Genomic DNA, 24,272 nt, shown 5'->3' on the forward strand with positions numbered 1-24,272 from the left:
CCAGACAGCCTCTATGATTTCAAGGTTATGCCATTTGGACTGTGCGCGGCGCCTGCAACATTCGCGCGCTTGATGGACACGGTTTTAGCAGGATTGAAGTGGCAGACCTGTCTTGTTTACTTGGATGACATCGTTGTCTTTGCCGGAAATTTCGACGATCACCTAATGTTGAATTCCAATGGCGGAGTCTGAGCAAATTTTTCTGCTCGTTTCGGAGCAAGTTTGTTCCAATGACTGAGTGAGAGCGGGAGTAAGGTGTTCCAATGAGAGAGTCGGAGTGGATTCAGAGCGGGAGTCATTCCGTGGAGCAGAAAAAGATGCTCCACCAAAATTGGCGGAGTGGACCGGAACTCTGCGTGACGTATTTCCTTTACCACGTTTGTCTGCTGGGAGGCGCCACCGGTCACGACCCGCGAGGAAGCAAAAGCTGCTGCACGCTTGGCGAGATATTCATTCCGCACTTAAAAAAAAAGAAACGACAGGTGAACGGCGCTGACGAGACAAGTGACCGGTGCGGCCGGTGCGGCGGTGGTGGGAGCAAACAGCGGAAGGAAGTGACTACACGCAAGGTATCTTGGGTAACTCGGCGATACAAGTTCCGTTTCCGCCTTGCTCCGGCGGCGCAGGTTGTGTTCCACTCGCGGATTTGGAGGCGTTGCTCTGCGCCAGAGTCGCGTGCTCGCTCGCGGAGTCCGTCGGCTGCTCCGACTCCGCCATTGGAATTCAACATTAGGTGGCTTGCTACAGTACTAGAGGCCATCAAGTCATCAGGGCTCACTCTGAAGCCGGAAAAATGCCGCTTTGCTTACGATGAGCTTCTGTTCCTAGTACACGTCGTCAGCAAATCTGGGGTCCGCCCTGACTCGCAGAAGACAGCTGCAATCGTAAAGTTCCCGCAGCCTATAGACAAAAAGGCAGTGGGTAGGTTCCTTGGCATGTGTGCCTGCTACAGGAGCTTTGTAAAGAACTTTTCACACATTGCTGAGTCACTGACAAATCTAACCAAATGTGATGTCGAGTTCGAATGGGAAACGCCGCAGGCCAACACATTTCAAGAACTCAAAAGCTGCATGCATTCACTGCCAGTACTTGCGCACTTCAACGAAGACCCCGACACCGAAATCCACGGTGACGCCAGTAGCCTAGGCCTCGGTGTCATCCTAGTCCAGAGGAAACACGGTCTTGAACCAGTGATAGAATACGCTAGCCGGTAGCTGTCAAAAGAGGAAGGCAATTGTTCTACGACTGAAAAGGAATGCCTCGCCAACATATGGGCTACAGCAAAATTTCACCCTTACCTATATGGCAGGCTATTCAAAGTCGTCAGCTACAATCGCACATTGTGTTGGCTAGCTAATTTAAAGGTCCATCAGGATGGCTGGTGTGGTGGAGCCTCAGACTTCAAGAATACGACACCACTGTAATCTACAAGTCCAGACGAAAACACTCTGATGCAGATTGCCTATCATGCGCCTCCATTGACCCGCCGCTGCAAGATGAGAAGGATGACGACGCCTTCCTTGGAATAATAAGCGTGGAAGACTTCGTTGAACAGCAACGAGCAGACCCAGAGCTAAAAGGCCTCGTCGGGTATTTAGAAGGGAATACAGACGTTGTCCCCAGATCATTTCAGCCTGGATTGTCTTCGTTCAAGCTTCGAAACTACATACTCGTAAAGAAGAACTTCTCACCAGTCTGCGCCAACTACCTTCTTGCTGTTCCATCAGCGCTGCATCCAGAAGTACTGCACGCCCTCCATTACAATCTTACCGCTGGGCACTCAAATTTTCCCGGTTGCTATCGAGAATACAGGAAAGGTATTACTGGCCGTGCCTGACTGCTGACGTCGCCTGTTACGTCAAGACATGCTGAGACTGTCAGCGACGCAAGACACCACCGACAAGGCCAGCGGAATTACTGCAGTCAATCAAGCCTCCTTTCCGACCTTTTCAGCAGATCGGGCTGAATTTGTTGGAACTGTTTCCAATGTAATCATCCAGAAACAATTGGATTGGCGTGGCGACAGACTACCTCACCCGCTTTGCTAAAACTAAAGCTCTGCTGAAAGGTACCGCAGCCGAAGTGATGAAATTTCTCGTCATGAACATCCTGCTGCGACATGGTGTCCCAGAAGCCCCCATCACCGACAGATGAATGGCCTTCACAGCAGAGCTAACCTAAGCCATTCTGCAATACAGCCAGACAAGCCATAGGAGGACTACTGCCCACCATCCGCAGACCAATGGTCTCACGGAGCGCCTGAACAAGACCCTCGCAGACATGATAGCAATGTACGTCGATGTTGAGCACAAGACGTGGCACACGGTCTTGCCATACGTAACCTTTGCTTACAACATGGTGGTGCAAAAAACAACACAGATCACGCCGTTCAAGCTGGTTCACAGCAGGAATCTAACGACTACTCTCAACGCCATGCTGCCGTACATCTGCAACGAAGAGAATCTTGACGTCGCCACTTAGCCCCAGCGCGCTGAAGAAGCCCAACAGCTCGCCCACCTGCGGATCAAGAACCAGCAGAGGATTGACAGCTGAAACTACAACCTTCGACAATGCTACGTCAAGTACTGGCCCAGCGATTGTGTTTGGGTTTGGACCCTGCACGCCGACGAGGACTTAGCGAGGAGCTTCTACGCCGCTATTTCAGGCCCTACAAGATCATCCAACGCATTGGTGCCCTCGACTATGAGGTCGTGCCAGACAGCATTTCACTGACACAGCAACGCCGCTCACGACCTGAAGTAGTCCATGTTGTGAGACTTAAGCCGTTCGACCAGTGCTAGTGAACATTGGGACTCTGCATAGCTGAACTTTGTGCTTTTTTCGGGGGAGCTATGTTATCTTGGACTTGTTTCTTTGTTATTTTGTTACTTTTGTTTAATAACTGGCCTTTTTGTTTTCTGTCATGCCTGTAGCATCAGGACGATGCCCTTTGAGGGGGGGGGGGCATTGACGCATATCATATTGACCGCTAATAAAGATGGGGACAGCGGAAGAGAACACAAACACTTTCAACTGGTTTATTCACAGCAGCCCGTGGGCATATATAGACAAATAGAACATGCACAGAACACAGCAAACAAGATCACTCATCAGCCTAGCGGGACAACCAATTATAAAAAAAAAAGTTTGTGTTCTCTTCCGCTGTCACCGTCTTTACTTGCGGTCAATATGATATGCAGTAAACACCAACTAGGCCAAACTGAAGTTCTTCTGAGGCATTGACACGTAATCTTGTTTATCGGGTGACCACGTTTCACCGCCTAACAAATGTTATCACATAGCGCAGGACTCGCCTGCATGTATCGGAAGTTTCTAGAATGTTATCAATGGTTCTACCCGCAGGTCTGTTGTTGCTGAACCTTGTGTAATTTGATTGCATGTATGCGCAACGCGAATGGTGTAGGACTTTCTGGAAGACACGCGGACACCAGCGATTAATCTGGAACGTTCGATGGCTCATGTATAAAAGTTGACGCACCTGACCCACTGATGAGATTTTCGACGATCGCCAACTGTGTTCACCACTGTCGCTGTTCTTTGAGCGTAGCCTGTTTTGGGGTCACAAGTTCGCCCAATAAAAAGCTAGTTTCATCATTCCCAGTATTGCTGCCTTCTCCACCATCACTACTATGTGACAATATTGAGCAAATATGTTCGCCCCATGCTGGGCACAAACGCCTGTCTGTTCGCATGTACGGTCATGCGAACGATTGTGTTTGTCCATTCTGGTGTCCTGCTCCTAGGCCTCTCGAGACAGTCTTGCAGAAGCATGGATCGGCGCACGCGAAGAACATCTGCGCCGCTTGCCCACCCCGAGCCAAAGAGGAAGGGGGCCTACTTCCTGTCATGCTCGACTAACCCCGCCGTTAGGTGGTGTTAGTACTGCAACGCTCTCGCCATCTCTTGTAATGTGCTGCAACCACAATGACCACCACTGGCACTTAGCTATGGGGAGAAGCCGGATTACACAAGATGCGAGAGCCATGCAGGGGAGAACATAAGTAAAGCGTCCCCACAAGCTTTGTGCCAAGCTTGAGGCTGGATGCTCTTGGATTGCCCAGATGGTGTTATCACAGTCTAGAGAAACACGGTGCTGGTGACCTCCACAGTGTTTGCTCTTCTTGCTGAGAATTGGTACAGTTCTAATGAGCACTGTGGCATTTGGCAAGTAATGGAATCATAGGCGCCAACTGCGGGGGGGTTCAGGGACCTGAGCCCCCTCTGTACTCTTCCGGAGGGGGCTGAGCTCCCTGGCAATGCCAAAGCCTATCACCCCCCCCCTCACCCCCCACCCTAACGTGTCATTGCCAGAGTTTTGTCAACCACATCATTTGAGGCTTCGTTTGACTTGCCTCGATCGTCTCACTTAAAATTTTATTGTCGCTAATAGCTTACTGCATCACTGTTGGTGCGGACGTGCATGGATATTAATTCATGATTTGTCTTATTTCTGCAAATCCTGACAGTAGGAGATCAAGCACATTAGAACGACCAGTGGCGGCTGCCTCATCCGTATTTTCTCACTTCAACATTGTTTTATATTTCCACTATAAACACCATGCACATATACAATATATTTAAATATTTACACAGGAAAAGGTTTATTATATGTATCTCTAAAGAGAAGGAGGTAGCCAATTAACAATTATTTCTAAACGTATGGGTAGCTCATGCCTAGGGAATTAATATGTTGCTGTATGCTCAGCTTGCTTCAATATGCTTTGCATGCTTTTTGACTTTTGAAAAAACTGTAAACTTTAGATACCCCTTTGGTAGAGTCTTTTATCAATGGCATGCGAAATGCAGGTGATTGATATGTACGTGTCTAAGTCTCGCTTCTATTTCAAGTAAGCAAAGCTAACGACTCATTAAAAAAACACTTGTAATAATTTATAACATTAATTAGGGGTGAAAACATTGTCACTTGCATGCAGAGGTCATAAATATATACAGGGTGTTCAAATTAACTATCATGCACCAAGATTTTTAAAAAAAGCAATGTGCTACTTGAAGAAAACCAACTGCATATTGTTTACAGTACAGTGGAGATGCTGGAAGTAATTTTTTCGGTACTGAGATTTAGTCAGGTAATTGTAATTAATTATATGAAGCATTTGTAGGGACAGTAAAGGGACATCTAACTGCGGTATTTTCAATGACGTACTAATTGCATACTAATTTTTTCTAGCTAAGAATAAAACCTGCAAAATATGGCAAATACCATGTGACTGCGCTTCCACCTGCATCATAAAGCAACACCCTCGAACAGGCTCCTTCTGAGTTAGCCAGAACGAAATGATGGAAACAAAGAAAAGAATCACCGTCCAAGCACTCCGTGCAGACGGTTAATACCCGGTGTTTATCACTGGATTAATCCCGATGGTTGATTACACAACGGCTTGGTAGGCTGCCGGATCCTCAGTACGCAGTTGCTGCTTGCGCTGGGCTTCACGAGCCTGTTCTTGTGCCCGGGCTGCCACATTTGGATGGCCTAGACGAGCTCGTTCCCGGTTCTGTTTGCGGCGTTGCTGATCGAAAGCTGCCTCTGGAGAGAAATTTTTCGGCGGCGGCGGCGGCGGCGGCGGCGGCAGCAGCAGCAGCAGCAGAAGCAGCAGCGGCCGCCGCTGCTGCCGCCTGGTTACGCCCTACGCCCACTGCAGGGCAAAGGCCTCTACCATACTTCTCCAACTACCACGGTCATGTACTAATTGTGGCCATGTTGTCCCTGCAAACTTCTTAATCTCATCCGCCACCCTAACTTTCTGCCGCCCCCTGCTACGCTTCCCTTCCCTTGGAATCCAGTCCGTAACCCTTAATGACTATCGGTTATCTTCCCTCCTCATTACATGTCCTGCCCATGCCCCCATTTCTTTTTCTTGATTTCAACTAAGATGTAATTAACACGCGTTAGTTCCCTCACCCAATCTGCTCTTTTCTTATCCCTTAACGTTACACCCATCATTCTTCTTTCCATAGCTCGTTGCGTCGTCCTCAATTTGAGTAGAACCTTTTTCGTAAGCCTTCAGGCTTCTGCCCTGTACGTCAGTACTGGTAAGACACAGCTGTTATACACTTTTCTCTTGAGGGATAATGGCAACCTGCTGTTCATGATCTGAGAATGCTCGCCAAACGCACCCCAGCCCATTCTTATTCTTCTGATTATTTCAGTTTCATGATCCGGATCCCCGGTCATTACCTGCCCTAAGTAGATCTATTCCCTTACACCTTCCAGTGCCTTGCTACCTATTACCCACCGTGGCTGCTCAGTGGCTATGGTGTTGGGCTGCTGAGCACGAGGTCGCGGGATCGAATCCCGGCCACGGCGGCCGCATTTCGATGGGGGCGAAATGCGAAAACACCCGTGTGCTTAGATTTAGGTGCACGTTAAAGAACCCCAGGTGGTCAAAATTTCCGGAGTCCTCCACTATGGCGTGCCTCATAATCAGAAAGTGGTTTTGGCACGTAAAACCCCAAATATTATTATTATTATTACTATTATTGCTACCTATCGTGAAGTGCTGTTATCTTCCGAGACTGTTAAACGTTACTTTAGTTTTCTGCAGATTAATTTTTAGACTCACCCTTCTGCTTTGCCTCTTCAGGTCAGTGAGCATGCATTGCAATTGGTCCCCTGATTTACTAAGCAAGGTAATATCATCAGCGAATTGCTAGTTACTAAGGTATTCTCCATTAACTCTTATCCCCAATTCTTCCCAATCCAGGACTCTCTATACCTCCTGTAAACACGCTGTGAATAGCATTGGAGAGATCGTATCTCTCTGCCTGACGCCTTTCTTTATTGGGATTTCGTTGCTTTCGTTTTGGAGGACTACGGTGGCCGTGGGGCCGCTATAGATATCTTTCAGTATTTTTACATACGGCTCGTCTACACCCTGAATCTGTAATGCCTCCATGACTTCTGAGGTTTCGACTGAATCAAACGCTTTCTAGTAATCAATGAAAGCTATATATAAGGGTTGGTTATATTCTGCACATTTCCCTATCACTTGATTGATAATGTGAATATGGTCTATTGTTGAGTAGCCTTTATGGAATCCTGCCTGGTCCTTTGGGTGACAGAAGTCTAAGGTGATCCTGATTCTGTTTGAGATTACCTTAGTAAATACTTTGTAGGCAATGGACAGTAAGCTGATCAGTCTATAATTTTTCAAGTCCTTGGCGTCCCCTTTCTCATGGGTTCTTCCAAGATTCCGGTACGCTCGAGGTCATGAGGCATTGCGTATATAGGGTGGCCAGTTTTTCTAGAGCAATGTGCCCACCATCCTTCAACAAATCTGCTGTTGCCTGATCCTCCCCAGCTGCCTTCCCCCTTTGCATAGCTCCCAAGGCTTTCCTTACTTCTTCCGGCGTTACTTGTGGGATGTCAAATTCTATTCTCTCTTCCATTATTGTCGTGGGTACCACTGGTACTGTATAAATCTCTATAGAACTCCTCAGCCACTTGAACTATCTCATCCATATTAGTAATAATATTGCCGGCTTTGTCTCTAAACGCATGCATCTAATTCTTGCCTATTCCTAGTTTCTTCACTACTTTTAGGCTTCCTCCGTTTCTAAAAGCATGTTCAATTCTATCCATATTATACTTCCTTATGTCAGCTGTCTTACACTTGTTGATTAACTTGGCAGTTCTATTCTAGCTGTAGGGTTAGAGGCGTTTGGCGTTTCTTGATCAGATCTTTCGTCTCCTGCGATAGCTTACTGGTATCCTGTCTAACGGAGTTACCACCGACTTCTATTGCACACTCCTTAATGATTCCCATAAGATTGTTGTTCATTGCTTCAACGCAAAGGTCCTCTTCCTGAGTTAAAGCCGAATACCTGTTCTGTAGCTTGATCTGGAATTCCTCTATTTTCCCTCTTATCACTAACTCACTGATTGGCTTCTTATGTACCAGTTTCTTCCGTTCCCTCCTCAAATCTAGGCTAATTCGAGTTCTTACCATCCTGTGGTCACTGCAGTGCACCTTGTCGAGCACGTCCACATCTTGTATGATGCCAGGGTCAACGTAGAGTATAAAGTCTATTTCATTTCTAGTCTCGCCATTCGGGCTCCTCCACGTACACTTTTGGCTGTCCTGCTTGCAGAAGAAGGTATTCATTATCCGCATATTATTCTGTTCTGCAAACTCTACTAATAACTCTCCCCTGCTATTCCTAGAGCCTATGCCATATTCCCCCACTGACTTTTCTCAAGCCTGCTTCTTGCCTACTCTGGCATCGAAGTCGCCCATCAGTATAGTATATTTTGTTTTTACTTTACCCATCGCCAATTCCACGTCTTCATAGAAGCTTTCGACTTCCTGGTCATCATGACTGGATGCAGGGACGTAGACCTGTACGACCTTCTATTTGTGCCTCTTATTAAGTTTCACAACAAGGCTTGCCACCCTTTTGTTAATGCTATAGAGTTCCTGTATGTTACCAGCTACATCCTTATTAATCAGGAATCCGACTCCTAGTTCTCGTCTCTCCGCTAAGCCCTGGTAGCACAGGACGTGCCCACTTTTTAGCACTGTATATGTTTCTTTCGTCCTCCTAACTTCACTGAGCCCTATTATACCCCATTTACTGCCCTCTAATTCTTTTAATATCACTGCTAGACTCGCCTCACTAGATAACGTTCCAGTGTTAAACGTCGCCAAGTTCAGATTCCAATGGCAGCCTGTTCGGACCCAGGTATTCTTAGCATGCACTGCTGTGTCACAGGTCTGACTGCCGCAGTAGTTAGTTGCTTCGTAGCAATATTAGTAATAGCCAAATATATGACACTTCACGAAGGAATATTACACCACTGAGATACGCCAGATTCTTGGTGGTGGGAGAGGACTCGGGCTGTGAAATCGAAGCGTCTCTTACTATGAGGTCTTGTAAATTCTCATATATGGTGGTCACTTCAGTGAACAATGCTTCGAGGTCACACGAAGCTTCTTGCAAGTGCAAGAAATACATCATCATCATCATCATCATCATCATCATCATCATCATCATCATCATCATCATCATCATCATCATCCGGTTATATGTCCACTGCAGGACAAAGGCCTCTCCCTGCGATCTCCAATTACCCCTGTCCTGTGCCAACCGATTCTAATTAGCACCCGCAAATTTCCTAATTTAATTGCTCCACCTAGTCTTCCGTCATCCTCGATTGCGTTTTCCTTCTCTTGGTACCCATCCTGTAACCCTAATCGTCCAACAGTTATCTAACCAGTGCATTACATGACCTGCCCAGCTCCATTTTTTCTCTTGATGTCAATTAGAATATCACCTATACTCGTTTGTTCTCTGATACAAACCACTCTCTTTCTGTCTCTTAACGTTATGCCTAGAAATCTGCGTTCCATCGCTCTTTGCGCGGTCCTTAACTTGTTTTCAAGCTTCTTTGTCAGTCTTCAAGTCTCTGCCCCATATATCAGCACTGGCAAAATGCACTGATTGTACACCTTCCTTTTCAATGATAAAGGTAAGCTTCCAGTCAGGAGCTGGCAATGTCTGCCGTATGCGATCCAACCCATTTTTATTCTTCTGTGAATTTCCTTCTCATGAACAGGGTTCCCTGTGATTAATTAATGAGAAACACACACACACACACACACATGCACGCACACACACACATATTGTCACAGGTATAAAACTACACGGTGTATTTACAGGGTGAATACAGAGAGCAGCCGAGGATCCCAAGAGGCTGTTGCCACTTCGTCAACTTCAACGTCAACGACCTTGTCTTTTTTTTTTACCATAACACGACCCCCAGCAGAAAAAGCACCGTCCCGGTGCTTCGGATGCGGCCGTCAGGTAGGGCATAGTAAGGCTTAAGCCAAGAGACATTTACGACGTCAGGTGATGTGGAACCGGATGGCATGACAGAGGTCTCGGGGATTATATCGTAAGTGACATTGGTCGCTTGACGTAGAACACAGTGAGGGCCTTTGTAGCACGGAAGGAGTTTCTCGGAGAACCCCACTCGGCAGCAAGGGGACCAAAGTAGCATGAGAAAGCCTGGTGAAAAATAGGTGTCACGATGGCGGCGATTGAAAGCTTGCCGTAGAGATTCTTGCGATGCCAACAGACGAGTACGGGCAAGCTGGCGCGCATGATCAGCGTGGGCGATGGCGTCACGGGCATACTCAGTCCTCGAATCCTGTGTCAAGGGGAGTGAAGTGTCCAATGGTATTCATTATAAAATATGAAGACGCCAAATAAACAGACACACACAAGAGAAGAAAATGGGACAGGGCGCTGGTAATACAGGGTCCCGACCGAAGAGTAAGTAAAAGGGGGAATACCCAGCAGTATCGTGGCATGATGAATTATAGGCGAATGTGACATAAGGGAGGGCCACATCCCAGTCCTTGTGGTCGGGTGAAACATACTTTGATAACATGTCAGTAATGGTCCGATTAAGTCGCTCAGTAAGGCCGTTGGTCTAGGGATGATAGGAGGTAGCCAGTTTGTGCTTGGTAGAACATGAACGTAGGATATCAGCGATGACTTGGGAGAGGAAAGTGCGGCCGCGGTCAGTAAGGAGCTGTCGCGGGGCGCTGTGTACTAAAATAATATCCCGGAGTAGGAAATCTGTGACGTCGGTTGCGCAGCTCATGGGAAGTGCCTGAGTGATGGCATAGCGCGTCGCATAATCAGTAGCAACAGCGATCCACCTGTTGCCGGAGCTGGACTCTGGGAAAGGGCCAAGGAGATCCAAACCCATGCGAAAGAATGGCTCAGGTGGAATGTCGGAAGCGTTGCTGGCTTTTTGAGAAGTTAACAGGGCTTGCAAGCAGCTACATAGCGCCGTACAGAACATGCGAGGCCGGGCCAGTAGAAGCGGCAGTGCACGCGGTCGTAAGTGCGAGCAAACCCAAGGTGTCCGGCAGTTGGGGCGTCATGAAGCTCCCGAAGCATGGTTGAGCGGAGGTGTTGAGGGAGGACAAGGAGAAGGGGAGGACCGTCCAGATGAAGACTGCGTCGGTACAATATGCCGTCATTGATAACAAACCACCCTAACAATGGATCAGTAGGAGCAGATTCCATGCGGTCAATGAGGGTCCTCAAAGTAGCGTCATGGTGTTGCTCGTTGGCCATGTCCAAAAGCTGGGAAATGGAAAGAACACTTGCGGAAGCGTCCATGTCGGCGTTGGCTAGCGTGTGTACAGGGTAACGGGACAAGCAGTCAACGTCCTTGTGTAGGTGACCAGAGCTATACACCACTGAATAGGAATACCCTTGTAGCCGCAAAGCCCATCGTCCAAGCCTCCCGTGGGATCTTTTAAAGACGAAAGCCAACAGAGAGCGTGGTGATCTGTTACAATGGAAAAAGGCCTGCCATATAAATAGGGACGAAATTTCGCCACTGCCCAGACAACTGCCAAACATTCACGCTCGGTAATAGAGTAGTTCCGCTCTGCAGGTGACAAAAGACGGCTAGCGTAAGCGAGGACACGTTCATGGCCGTGTTCATGTTGAACTTGTGCCAAGACGGCACCAATTCTGTAGCCACTGGCATCGGTATGCACCTCTGTAGGGGCTGAAGTATCGAAGTGTCCTAGAATCGGTGGGGTGGTGAGCATTGCGGTAAGGCGTGAAAAGGCAGTGGCCTGAGAGGATCTCTATGAAAACAGCACACTTTTCAGGAGATCTGTGAGAGGGCGTGCGATGGTGGCAAAATTTTTAACAAAGCGGCGGAAGTAAGAGCAAAGGCCCACGAAACTTCGGACATCTTTTGCGGACTGTGGAACAGGGAACTCTTTCATGGTGCAAATTTTCTCTGGGTCCGGTCAGATGCGAGTCGCACTGACGACATGTCCAAGAACAGTAATCTCATGATGACCGAAGTTACATTTCTTCGAGTTGAGCTGTAGACCGGCCTTGCGAAAGACGGCAAGTACAGCTGAAAGGCGCTCAATGTGTGTGCTGAATGAGGGCGAGAACACAATAACATCATCTATGTAGCAGAGACAAGTCGACCACTTGAATCCTTGGAGTAATGAGTCCATCATACGCTCAAAGGTACCCGGAACGTTGCATAGCCCAAAACGCATAACTTTTAAGTGGTAAAGACCATCAGGCATTATAAAGGCGGTCTTTTCACGATCTAGATCATCGACAGCGATTTGCCAATGTCCGGACCATAGGTCAATGGACAAAAAATACTGTGCCCCATATAGGTAATCGAGGGCGTCATCGATACGAGGTAGTGGGTATACGTCCTTCTTCGTGATGCGGTTGAGGTGGTGGTAATCAATGCAGAATCTCCATGAGCCGTCCTTCTTTTTGACCAGCACAACAGGGGACGCCCAGGGACTTGATGGCTCAATGATGTCTTTCACTAGCATCTTGTCTACTTCCGTTTTGATGACATGAGACTCCGAAGCTGAAACTCGGTAGGGTCGCTGATGGATGGGTGGATTATCGCCTGTATGTATACGATGTTTGACAAGTGACGTCTGGCCTAAGGGTCGGCTGTTCAGGTTGAATATATCCTTGTAGGAAAGTAATAGACTGCACAGCTGTTCAGTCTCCGCAGGAGTGAGATTTGGGGTGATCATTTTCCTAATGTCGTTGTCAGTACATTCGGCAGACCAGAAAGGCTTACAGGAAGCGTCGACGGCAAAAGTCTCAATGCAACTAACTTCTAAGGCAGTGATTGTAGCCAGGGTGATATCTTTAGACAGAATTTGCTCAGCGAGCCCGAAATTCACCACAGGGAGGTACGTGCGATTGTCTGTGACCCTCAGTATTGTATGCGGAACAATAACGCTGTGAGTGAGAATGATGGCAGTTATGGGAACAGAGACGTAATCACCATCGGGAAGTGGCATAGAAGGAGACATTTCGATGTATGTTAAGACCTGTGGTGGAATGTGAACAAAATCAATAGGACTCAGGCAAATTTCCTGAGGTGTTGGAGGAACGTCCAGTAGGGGCAGGTCAAGGCGCACAGTACTAGAGGAACAATCGAGTGTTGAATGGGCGGAGAGGAAGTCTAGGCCTAGGAAGAGGTCATCGGGGCATTGGTCAAGCACGGTGAAAAGGACGACAGTATGGCGGCCGGAAATGCTCACACGTGCAGTACACATTCCGACCACGGTCACCATGCTACCGTCAGCGATTCGTACGAACCGAGTAACGGCAGGCGTAACAATTTTCTGTAAATGGCGGCGTAGGCATCTGGTCATAATCGATATGTGTGCTCCGATATCTATGAGGGCTGTGACGGGTGTACCATCAACTTGAACGTCAAGAAGGTTACGTCTTGTAAATAGCGTCAAAGGAGGATTTTGCGGCGAATCCAACATTGCAGCACCACCTCGAGGTGCCGCATTGCCTTGGTTTTCTTGTTGGGACGGTCCTGGGTAGGTTGGCGACAGAGAGCGGTGAAGTTGGGGCGTACGTGGCGACAGCGAGACAGCGCAGCGCCGAGTCGAGGTAGTGGCGTCGGAAGAGTCATAGAAGCGATGGGATGAGGAACTTCGGGGCAAACTTGAATTCCTGAAGGTGTTTTGAGGAGGGGATGGTCAACAGCTCTGGCAGTGATGGGAAACGTGACCGATTTGGCCGCAGCAGGAACAGATCGGCCTGTCGTCAAGTGTACGGCAGTCTGAGGGATTCCTGTTGGTGTAGGCATAACTGACACTGTGAGGTGGACTACGATAGTACCGAGCCATAGGAGCAGGGCTGGTGTCAGGGCGACTCAAGGAGCAGGCGCTGGGAAGACCCATGTTAGCAATTTCCTGGCGAACAACAGACTGGATCAGCGATATCGTCTCAGCAGTGTTGCTCCAAGACGTCTGTTGAGGCGAGGCAGGAAACACTGCTTCGAGTTCGCGGTGTACAATTCGGGTCACGTTTTCGCTTGATGGTGGCGAGCTAGATTGGTCGGTGGGGTCGGTAAAGGAAGAGATCGCTGAAGTATTTGGAAGCCGTGTAAAATGATTGTATATACGGCAACTCTTCGCCTGCTCGAAACAGCGGCGTTCCTTCATGATGGCGTCGACAGTCTATAAGTTTCTGAAGACCACAAGGTTGAATGCGTCGTCCACAATGCCTTTGATAATGTGTCCAACCTTGCCCGCCTCTGGCATGGACGTGTCGATTTTATGACATAGGGCTAGGACGTCCTGAATGTAGGAGACATACGACTCGGTATCAGTTTGGGCATGCGTGGCGAGTTGTTGCTTGGCAGCTAGTTGTCTACCGGTCAGATTACCAAAAACGTCGGACAGCTTTCTTTGAACAAGTCCCAGCTGGTTAGATCTTCCTCGTCTGTGTAAAACCACGTTCGCGGTGTTCCGTCGAGGTAGAACACGACCTTGGCCAGCATTATGGTCGGATCCCACCTGCTCACCTTGCTGACGTGCTCATACATCCTCAACCATTCTTCCACGTCAACATCATCGAGGCTGTTGAACTTGCCAGGGTCTTGCGGCTGAGGTAGAGCAACATACTGGGTATGTGTAGTTAGCATTGCTGCTGCAGATGCGCCGCCTTCCACTGGAAGCATGGTCTCAGGCTGGGTGAGACGTCCGCTGGGGAGCTCCGTGGTGAAGACGCGTACCCCGCACGTCCACCAAAATGTCAGTGTGTGTGTGTGTGTGTGTGTGTGTGTGTGTGTGTGTGTGTGTGTGTGTGTGTGTGTGTGTGTGTGTGTGTGTGTGTGTGTGTGTGCGTGCGTGCGTGCGTGTGTGTGTATGCGTGTGTGTGTGTGGGTTAGGAAAGCTGGTTGAGCCCCAGCCCGCCCCGGAAAAATGAAAACTTTCCGCCTATGAATGAAATGACACTGATAACCAAGCTCCTACTCTCATTAACTTTCTTTATGGCATAAGTTCACCAAAAAGATAATGAGTTCTATTCAGGGCACTATCTTGTAGTACTCCCATGTGCTCTCTGTCAGCAATACAAGCCAGTGTTACACCAGTTCTGAAACTTCAAATGATGTGCAAGCAGTGAGTGGCAAAATAAGGTGTGTAATCACTATGATCACATGTCACTTGGTAAACAGACGGTGCTTGAAATAGCAATTCCAGATAAAAGATGTTGGGCGAAATGTTAATTTTCTATTAATTACTGCACATTTCTAGAGTTCCAAGTGCTTTCTTTTTGTGTCACTCAATGAAGTGGCACAATATTGTGGGCTTGACAACAGTGGTAGTTTGTAAATGGTTTTGTCTACAGGTGAGACGAATTGGGACAGTCCCATGATTTTGCCAATCAACATTCCGGAGACCTGTGGGAAGGTCCACAATTGGTCAGTGCGTGGTGCTTACACAGAATCTTTTTCTTGGGGGAGGGAGTATACACTTAATCGGGAAAGCAGGTGGTTGTTGTACATCAATTTATGCCAGGTATCCCTGGTCCATAGAAATTTCGAAGGTGGGGGCATGTGCACAATATGCCTCCCCCACTCCTGTAACCAGCATCGTTATACAACAACTGCCTGAGGAAGTTGCTGTCCAGTGCTGCAATTTCCACTCACCAGACCTCTCGAGTTTTGCACTGTGCTGAGGAGGCCAGCCAATGGGCTCGTAGTCTCCAGCCTGCAGTGGCACCTCATATCCAGAATCGTCTTCAAAGTCTGTATCCCAACTCCAATTGTCGTCATCTGCCCTGCACACATATGCTTCGCTGCAATCTTCAGGAGAGTCTCAAGAAACATTTCTGCTAACTTTAGAAGATTTAAAACTCAAGAGCTACGTACTTTAAATGCAATGATGTTGAATACAAGGCTTATTTTTATGCAATTCACACTATCCCCTTTGTCATTCAAAATAAGGTTACACTCCTTCGTAACAGCACAACTTGCATCCTTGAAAAGATTTGACAATCGAACTACACAGTGACTCGTGAGGACTTGGGAACACAGGAGCATCATTGAGGCCAAGTAAAATACAAGGTGACCCTTATTTGTTTAAACACAACACAAATGCTCCATGCTTTTATTGATTTCAGTAGCTGTTAGCTCTTTACATTCTCAGCCTTGCCTTTAATATGGTGAGCTCCTCATTCAACCATGACCCCTTGCCTATTGCAATCTGAACCCTTATACTGATGAACCCTTTCTATGCATAACCTCAGAGCCTATAGGGCCATAAAGAGGCCTTACACACATGTGACATTTGAGGTCTTTTACATCCCTTGCCATATTATGCATGAGCAAATCCAAAAAACTTTCAACAGGACCTGTGTATGCTTTCTCTCCCTTCAATTTACTATTTCAGAGGAAGCCGTGCTTAAAAGAGGCAGGGGTGGCCCGTATACCGAGTGTCACCTCTATTGGAACGAACCGCATTTCCCAATGGATGTAGTATGTCTCTTTCAGTGATGGAAGCAGAACCTCTCCACTTAGTGTTAACTTGCCCAGCCTTGCAGGCGGTAATGCTGCCATCTCTTTCTGAAAGCCAGCCTGTGCTACACTGCCACATCCAACTACAATCCCTGCACGCAGGATGACAGATATCACAAAACACAATGCAGGCCTTACAGCCCACATAGAGGACATAACCACACATCATGACAAATCTAAAAACTTTTCTGCTGCCTCAGAGAAAGTGACAAAACCTTAATACTAGGAGGTTCTCACTTGCATGGCACCAATGGTTCAGATGGCAGCACATGTTAAATGTATGAGTAGGTAGCTGATTCCAGCATCACAAAGCATGACCTTGCTCGAACTTATAATAAGCCCAGAGACCAATTTATTTTCATGTGTAGGTAGTAAATTACTTTTTAACTACTGTTGTAAGGAGTTTATGACATACAAAACACATAAGTGTATACTAACACCTATGTTACTAGAACATTAGAAAATACAAATGTGTCTTACACAACCTCAAAAGTTTTTGCAAACAGTCCTGCCAGCACACACATGCAATTCTCAATTGCTAGTGGGTCAATGGCTCCATGTTTGGTGCCTGTCCAATTAACATCGAAATTAGAACTTTCAAAGTTATGCGAATGGTATTGGAACATATCCTTAATGAAGCCTGCCCTAACAGAGCACGTGATACTTGACCGGTCAAAAGTTCAGTGGTCATTCTCTCAGTAAAGCATACCATTTGTGATATTTTCACTTCAGTGATTTATTATGAGCCACACCAGTTGGATTACACTAACTACAATGGGCAAGTTAGCCTTTTGGCCAAGTGCTGTTGTCAGCAGTTAGTGGCAGACAGTGTTCTTTTTAATCAATTTGGGCATTAAAAAGACATTTTTTGAACTTCTGTGCGAATAATCACGAAACCTTGTAAAGGTTTATGAACCGAGTTGCATTCTGCTGATCCATATTTTAGCCCTTAGCCCTGAGGATATTTCATAGAAGTTAATGTTGGTGGCATCATAAATGTCAAAGAAAGGCTGTACTCACCCACTGGCTGCTCTGCCATCCATACTGCCAATGTTACCTGCATGTTATAACATTGTTTAGGCATAGGATGACATGGTGGTATTAATTTGTATGTTATTATTATTGTGACAATATTTTGTTGCAGAAATCTGGTGCTCCATAGACGTTTATGTGCCCATGACAGTGACTGCTAAAGTGTCCGCATAACAGTGTCCACTGAAGTATGATACCAATCTTTCCAATTTGAAATTCCAATTATCTTTCACAATGTGCTGCATCATGAAGTGTGCACAATTTAAAATGAAGTACTCAGATGACTCACTTCTAACGAGGAGCCGTTAATGTGTTTCGTGCATGTCTGTCGGTGATGTATCTATACTCAATTGAAAGGAATAGACAAAATTTCTTTCTTCCAACACTTTGACTTGGGTCAGGCCTTTGTCTGCGAACATCATAAAACATATGATTGTCCACACATGAGCATGTAAAATTTACAAACTTGCACTTTTTCTAATTAAACAAATTTTATCCTGAAAAGCAGGATCTTGCTTCTGCTACATGTTTATGTTAGCAAATAGCGCATTACAGTGCCAGTTGAGACAGCAACAGGTTGCCATTTGTGAGCATGCTCAGGCGACATGCAGTGGCAGTTCACGGTGGGCGTAGAACAATGGTAGCAATGAGCATAATGTGTCTGTCTATGGAAGAACTGTCAAGAATTGCTATTCTCAGCTCATCACTACAGGATTCGAAACCAATGCTGGCAAAAGTGGTCGGCTGCCTGCTTCTTTTATGTGTGCAAGCGTGGAAGCTGTGCAGGAAATTTTCTCCATAGCTCCCGACAAGAACATATGTCAAGCTGCCCCCATGATACTGCCCTAATAACACTCTTCAGATGCCTTCTATATGCTATCCTTAAAATCACTTCTCCATCTTCCTTGTAATCTTTCTTGGGTATAGGAAGTCTCTCTTTGTAGAATATGAGCTGGCCCTTCCACCACCCACAGTCTAGCACTTGATAGAACCTATCCAAAATGTCCTCATCTTCTGCAGCAGACCTGTTGCCTGTGAGAACTCGATTATACAGCTTTACAATCTTTGATGTATCAGTTGTCAGATTGGCATACATCTGTGAAGGATTATTTTTTGGTCACCTGTGAGAACATTTATCACCCAATTTTTATGCAAGATTGTGCATGTACCCATCTTGTGGGGTTTGCGAGTGGCTTGGCAGCCATTTTACAGCTTTCATGTAGCCACCATGGTTCACATTACACCACATGACTGTACTACTGCCATGATTCAATAGCATACAATTTTTTTTTTTGTCAAGATGATAAAGCAAGACATGTATAGCACCACCAAGCCCTTTACTCAGGAAGAACTCAAGGCGGTAATCTGAGACACCCTCACCAACATTATAGTATCAGCTTCTGCACAACTCGGCATGCAGTGCCAAAAATATTGTGTAAATCTGTAAACAATGCTGGGACCTACAGATAATTATAGAACAGTAATATATTCTGATGTAATACAGTTTGACAAGACACTACCTGATCTGGTAAAAGCATCATTAGTAGAACATGTGACTGACCAATGCAGAAAAAAAAAATTTAAGAAAGGATATTTAGGCATCTGCACAGACACATTGGTCACACTGAATCAGTCATTACAAGATTTCTTTATGTATGCTTGATTGTGCATTCACCCCAGAGTTCAAGAATACAGTCGAACCTTGTTAAAACGATATCCCATATGGCACTGAAATAGCTTTGTTAATCTGATATTTGCTGTAAGCACATGTTAATTACAATCTGATATCAGGTAGAATCATTTTAGATATACAGTGGAACCAGCATATATTGAATCTGAAGGGTATAACAAGGAAGTTCCATACACAGGTAATTCAATACATAAAATAAAAATGTTATACTAAAACTTTCAAGAGGATTTTACAGCTGCTCATTCTACACAATAATTCATTAGATGTAGGTTTGGTGTATCCGGGTTCCACTGTACTTCATTACGCCCGATACTTTGTTATAGTATCTACGTTCACAATAACTAGGCTTGACAATAGAGATCCCGATTACTTGCTGGCTGTTTATCGTGCTTTCTGTGGTTTGCATAACCAGCAATTCCACATGCAGTCTTGCTGACACATTATTTTCCATAACAATGCCTTTAGCCTATTCCCCTTTTATCACACAGTGCGTGTTTTGAACGTGCTCTGTGATGGCATCTGATGCCATGTGTTTTTTGGTAACATCTTTTTTGTGTTGTTCCATTCATGTTTGGAAGTTTCCCGTTTCCCCAATGTAGGCAGATTTTCAACCTGCACAGGGAAACCTCTCCTGGATAGTTTGAGCAGGCCTCACTGATGAGTTAATTCCTTAGCCAGTGCATGCACAATCAGTGCACCATGCTTCTCGAAAATTCTCAACAGTGATTCATTAGTTCCTTGAATGTAGGGTATCACTTCATGCTTTAGTTTCGTGTACCTAGGAGCTTCATCTGCCTGTTCATGACTTGCTGCACCATCTTGTGAATGAAAAGCATTGAATAGCTGCTCCACTTCCAAGTCGTTCTGGTCTGCTTCCAGTTCTCCTTTCAAATAGTCATTGTGATGCCTAAGCCTGTCAGTTGTTCCGGCAGTCACCTTTGTCTGACTTCCTTCCATGGACTGCAATGTAACTCAAAACAAGACGGCAAGGGAAGACTTGGCTGAAGCAGCCTTAAATTATAGCAAAATTTGTTACCCTTTCTCTATTTTCACATGTAGCCCTAACGCAGACTTTAATGCACTTTGCACGGTACTTCATCGCAGGCACCTTTTCCTGTCATTAGACCGGCATGTAATGAATTAGACGTAATGGATTGCTCCCAATAAAACTCTTTTGTAAGTGATGGTTTCCTTTCCTCAAGCAGGGATGATGCCAATTCACTTTTTTTTAACAGTCTGTTAGCAGTAATCAGCTACATTACTGAGTAAGCAAGTTATACTTGAACACATAAACGTGGCAGCAAAAAAATTGCGAGTGATCAGACACTTTCTTCCAAGAAAGAAGCAATGGTTAAGCAACGAAAAAGCCTCATACAAGAGCATATCCAGACACTCATAGGGGTAATAACGGAACAGCTGCATTTTTCTTATCTACAACAACAGATAAGAAAAATTTCTATGCCAATGATAGAAGCAAAATATTAGGTTAGCACATTGTAAATCAGAATTTTTCTTATTTTTGCACCCAGAGACAATTTTGTGGAGCTGACTTGTGCCTGTGATAAGCATGCAAACAAAACACTGCTAGAAGAGCCATGGCCAGAAATTTTAGCCAGGCACTGTACAGGCATAGACAAGACCACTTTGCAGAAGCACTACAAAAGTGATGCCATTATATGCACCAGTTTCATATACGCGCTATGTCACAGCAGTGTCATCACACTATGCATTTGTGAGAAGAGTTTTAAACTACTCTAAATGCCCGAAATGCACATGCGCCGGTGAAATCAATTTGCGAACTGTGCAACTCATCATAAAAGACAAATAATTAGCAAGCAGAATGGAAATTAGAGGCGCAGTTGCACCTGCTACTATAACGTTGTAGCGGTATTACAACGCTAGTACTTCCTGGGGATAGAGTGTCTGGGTCGGAGCGAGGGAGAACATTGCATTTCTGCATTAGAAAAAGAAGCTGTTAGGGGTCAAGTCTCTAGCTGTTCTAAATGACACACAAGTAACTAGCATATGATTCTAGCTGGTTCCACACTTCGGGAAACAATGCGGTAGCTTGCTCAGGTACACAAAAGGCAAACTAAAGAAACAAGCAAACAATCGCTATGTAATACCGGTACGGCGACCTACAAGGTTAGTTTTTCTTTGTAATGTGAGATCAAATTCCAAATATTCTTATTAGGCTGGTGCTGCACTGCTCGGCGCTACCAATCAAGACGAGCACACTGAACTTTCATGCAACGACGGAAGCCTACGGTGAAGCAAATATTGCTACGTTCATTTCAACAGCTGGCCCAGGCGAAGTTGTCAAGGGCGGTAAGCAGCGACGTGCAATCTCGGACGTGCAGACGACATTCCAAGCGGCTGAGCGCATAGAGTTTGCTGAGCAGACGCATTTGACACCTGTTGCACGCCTACCTCAGCAGCTGTCAGGCGGAGTATTTCCGTGCCGCAAGGCCGCCGCACGCGAACGCGGCAGGATGGGGTGTGGCAGTGCCCATTAAACGGCTGCGACGGCCTCGGAAAGCGGTAACACAGTCGTTTGCCCCACAAACGCAACGCCGGTTTACGGAACGGCCGGGCCGCCGGGCTACTACTCAAAGCATAATACAGATCAGTGACGTCAATGCAAGTTGAGGAAAGGCATTGGTTGAGGACAACGTAGATATGGCGCTGCCGTCGGCTTCGCAGCTGGCTCCATGGCAGCTGGTTTCGGTCGTCCTAGGCCACGAAGCCGGTCGTGTCCTAGGCAAAAAAGTGGCCGTTCCAGGTAGTGAAGGAGAGGGATAGTGAGGCACGTTATGCGCGTAAGTATGCGTCTTCTTTGGAAACGAGGGGTAAGTTTAGGCTGACAATGTGTTCTTTCAAAGGCTGTTGGATACGATGCCGTTTGGTTGGCTCTGTGTCATCGCCAGTGGCATGGCTAGGTCGTCTGGCACCCGGGGCCCATAGGTCTTCTGTCATCCCCCCCCCCCCCCCGGGTGTAGTCGAGGAATGCGAGGATATCAACAATTTCCGTGTGTCTTCAGACGTATGGGCAAGTGTAGATGGGAAAAGGGGGTCGTACAGTCCATAAAACAAACGCTGTCTAAACATAATTATGCACAACACTCTGCTGAAGTCTACTTGTGTCTCCTTGAATTAGTTCTAACACATTACTTCGAATTTGAGGAGAGTTACTACCTACAGATCGATACATGGTACAAGCATGGGTACGCCTTTTGCACCAACCTACGCGAACATATTTATGGGGATTCTAGAAAGAGATTTCCTATCGCGCTGCACTGACAAGCCCCACACATACCTGCGATACATAGTCGACATATTCATAATATGGGGAGGGACATGGTCAAGACAGTCTAGATAAATATGCAGCATTTCTAAACTCTTTTCATCCAACAATAAAATTCACATCAGAATCCTCAACTGAGCGCATAAACTTTCAGGGCACAGCAAATATACATTGACAATGGGGCGCTAAAGACAACGCTGTATAGGAAACCTTTCGATACACAACAGTACCTAGAATATACGAGCCACCATCCCAGACATTGCAAACGAGGCATCTTTAAAGGCAAGCCACACGACTACGTTGCTACGTACACTAGAAGCATAGCGCGCAAAGGACGATCCACAAAGACTAGACAGGACAATATATAGCAGAGCATATATACGCAAATATATTGCGTATATATGCTCCTAGATCTCTGCAATAAAGGCCGTGTTGAAAGTTAGCGCTTGTCCTGTCTATTCTTTGTGGGTCGTCCTTTGCGCGCTATGCTTCCAGTGTAACTATGTTTTACCAACCAGCCCAAGCCTATACTCTTCTGACTACGTTGCATTTGCGTTGAATACCAAGACTACATAGATAGACTCGATCACCTTAAAGAAACCCTATCAAACAGGAACCGCCCAAACAGTGACCTTCAAATAGCCTACACTGCTGCAACCAAACTTGATCGAGCCGAGGTCCTCAAGCCCCGCCCGAGGATCACAAGAACAACAACGTCTCTTTTTACTGCTAAATTCTCCAATGCGCTCCCAAACGTGAATAACATCCTCACTAAATACTACCCAATTCTCACCAGCAACCAGAAATTAATAAGACTTTTCCCGACCCGCCCAGAGTAGCCCACAGACGCAACATTAATTTTATAGATATTCTTGTGCATGCCAAACTAATGACAAAGAGCAAGTTGGGAACCGGTCCCTGTGGCCGCCCCAGGTGCTCTGCATGCAAACATGTTCAATATACTACTACAGTAAAAATTGCAGCGTCGAATTACGCACACAAGGTAACTTCGGGTTTCACCTGCACATCAAGCAACGTAGTCTACTGTCTAGAATGTGCTGCTTGTAACAGACAATACATAGGTGAGACTGGACAACAAATTCATACAAGACTCAACGGTCACCGCGCGGACGCAAAACACAATTTACCTAAAGCAGTAGCAAGCTACTTTAATGAACATGGTCATATATTTGACAAAGCAAGGCTCTATATACTACAAATTAATTTCCGTTCACCTCGCGAAAGGAAATAAACGGAATCATACCTCATACACAAGTTTAATTGCCTACACCCGACGGGAATTAGTTTGGCACGTGGCAACTTAGAATCTTTAAAATGGGTAACTTAAATCTGAAATTCTCATATCATCAACCAAGACACAAAACACATTATGCCACAAGCTAACCTTAATTCTTAACATCACCTGTTCCTCCATTTCGAAAATTTTCTCCTGCCTACTATTCAATTTAATATGCTCTCATGTTTTCACGTTTACTGTACGACCCCCTTTTCCCATGTACACTTGCCCCCTGCCCGCTTCTGCACACGTCACCCTCCTATTTGTTATTCCGGTTTCGGTCCCCCCTCTCTTTCACTCGCTCTTTCAACTCGTGTTTTTTTTTGTATCTGTGTTACACGCGCACTGACCGCCTGACCGGCTCTTATGCGCAAAAACATGCCGCCAACGACACCCTTGAATGCTCCCTAACCTCTCGCTTCCCCCTCCCATGTTCCGTTCTTTCTTTTTTTTCTTGTTCTTTCTCCTTTTTTCCCTCTTGATGACTCCCCCTTTTCCTTTTTTCTCCTTTTCTTTCTTTTTCTTTTCTCCCCGCCTTCCCACTCTCCCGCTCTTGTCCCCT

At 46.2% G+C, this 24,272-nt stretch overlaps 1 protein-coding gene across 4 annotated transcripts in view; it reads right to left on the reverse strand.

Annotated features, from left to right (window-relative positions):
- Positions 1-21,829, reverse strand: part of LOC142571324 (SH2 domain-containing adapter protein D-like) — a 36,259-nt gene extending 14,430 nt beyond the window's left edge. The window contains exons 1-3 of one of the 4 annotated variants that reach the window (XM_075679588.1): positions 21,540-21,829; positions 17,408-17,444; positions 15,521-15,651 (exon numbers count right to left, since the gene is read on the reverse strand). In XM_075679588.1, the coding sequence (XP_075535703.1) occupies positions 15,521-15,651; positions 17,408-17,430 (154 nt within the window). In that variant the 5' untranslated portion in view covers positions 17,431-17,444; positions 21,540-21,829. Of the gene's footprint in view, positions 1-15,520; positions 15,652-17,407; positions 17,445-21,251; positions 21,273-21,539 lie in introns of those variants that run through there. The other 3 variants (XM_075679589.1, XM_075679585.1, XM_075679586.1) reach the window with 3 other exon arrangements.
- Between the last annotated feature and the right edge of the window lie 2,443 nt (positions 21,830-24,272).

The sequence above is a fragment of the Dermacentor variabilis genome, chromosome 2 (assembly GCF_050947875.1).
Source record: "Dermacentor variabilis isolate Ectoservices chromosome 2, ASM5094787v1, whole genome shotgun sequence".
In the NCBI taxonomy this organism is placed as follows: domain Eukaryota; kingdom Metazoa; phylum Arthropoda; class Arachnida; order Ixodida; family Ixodidae; genus Dermacentor; species Dermacentor variabilis.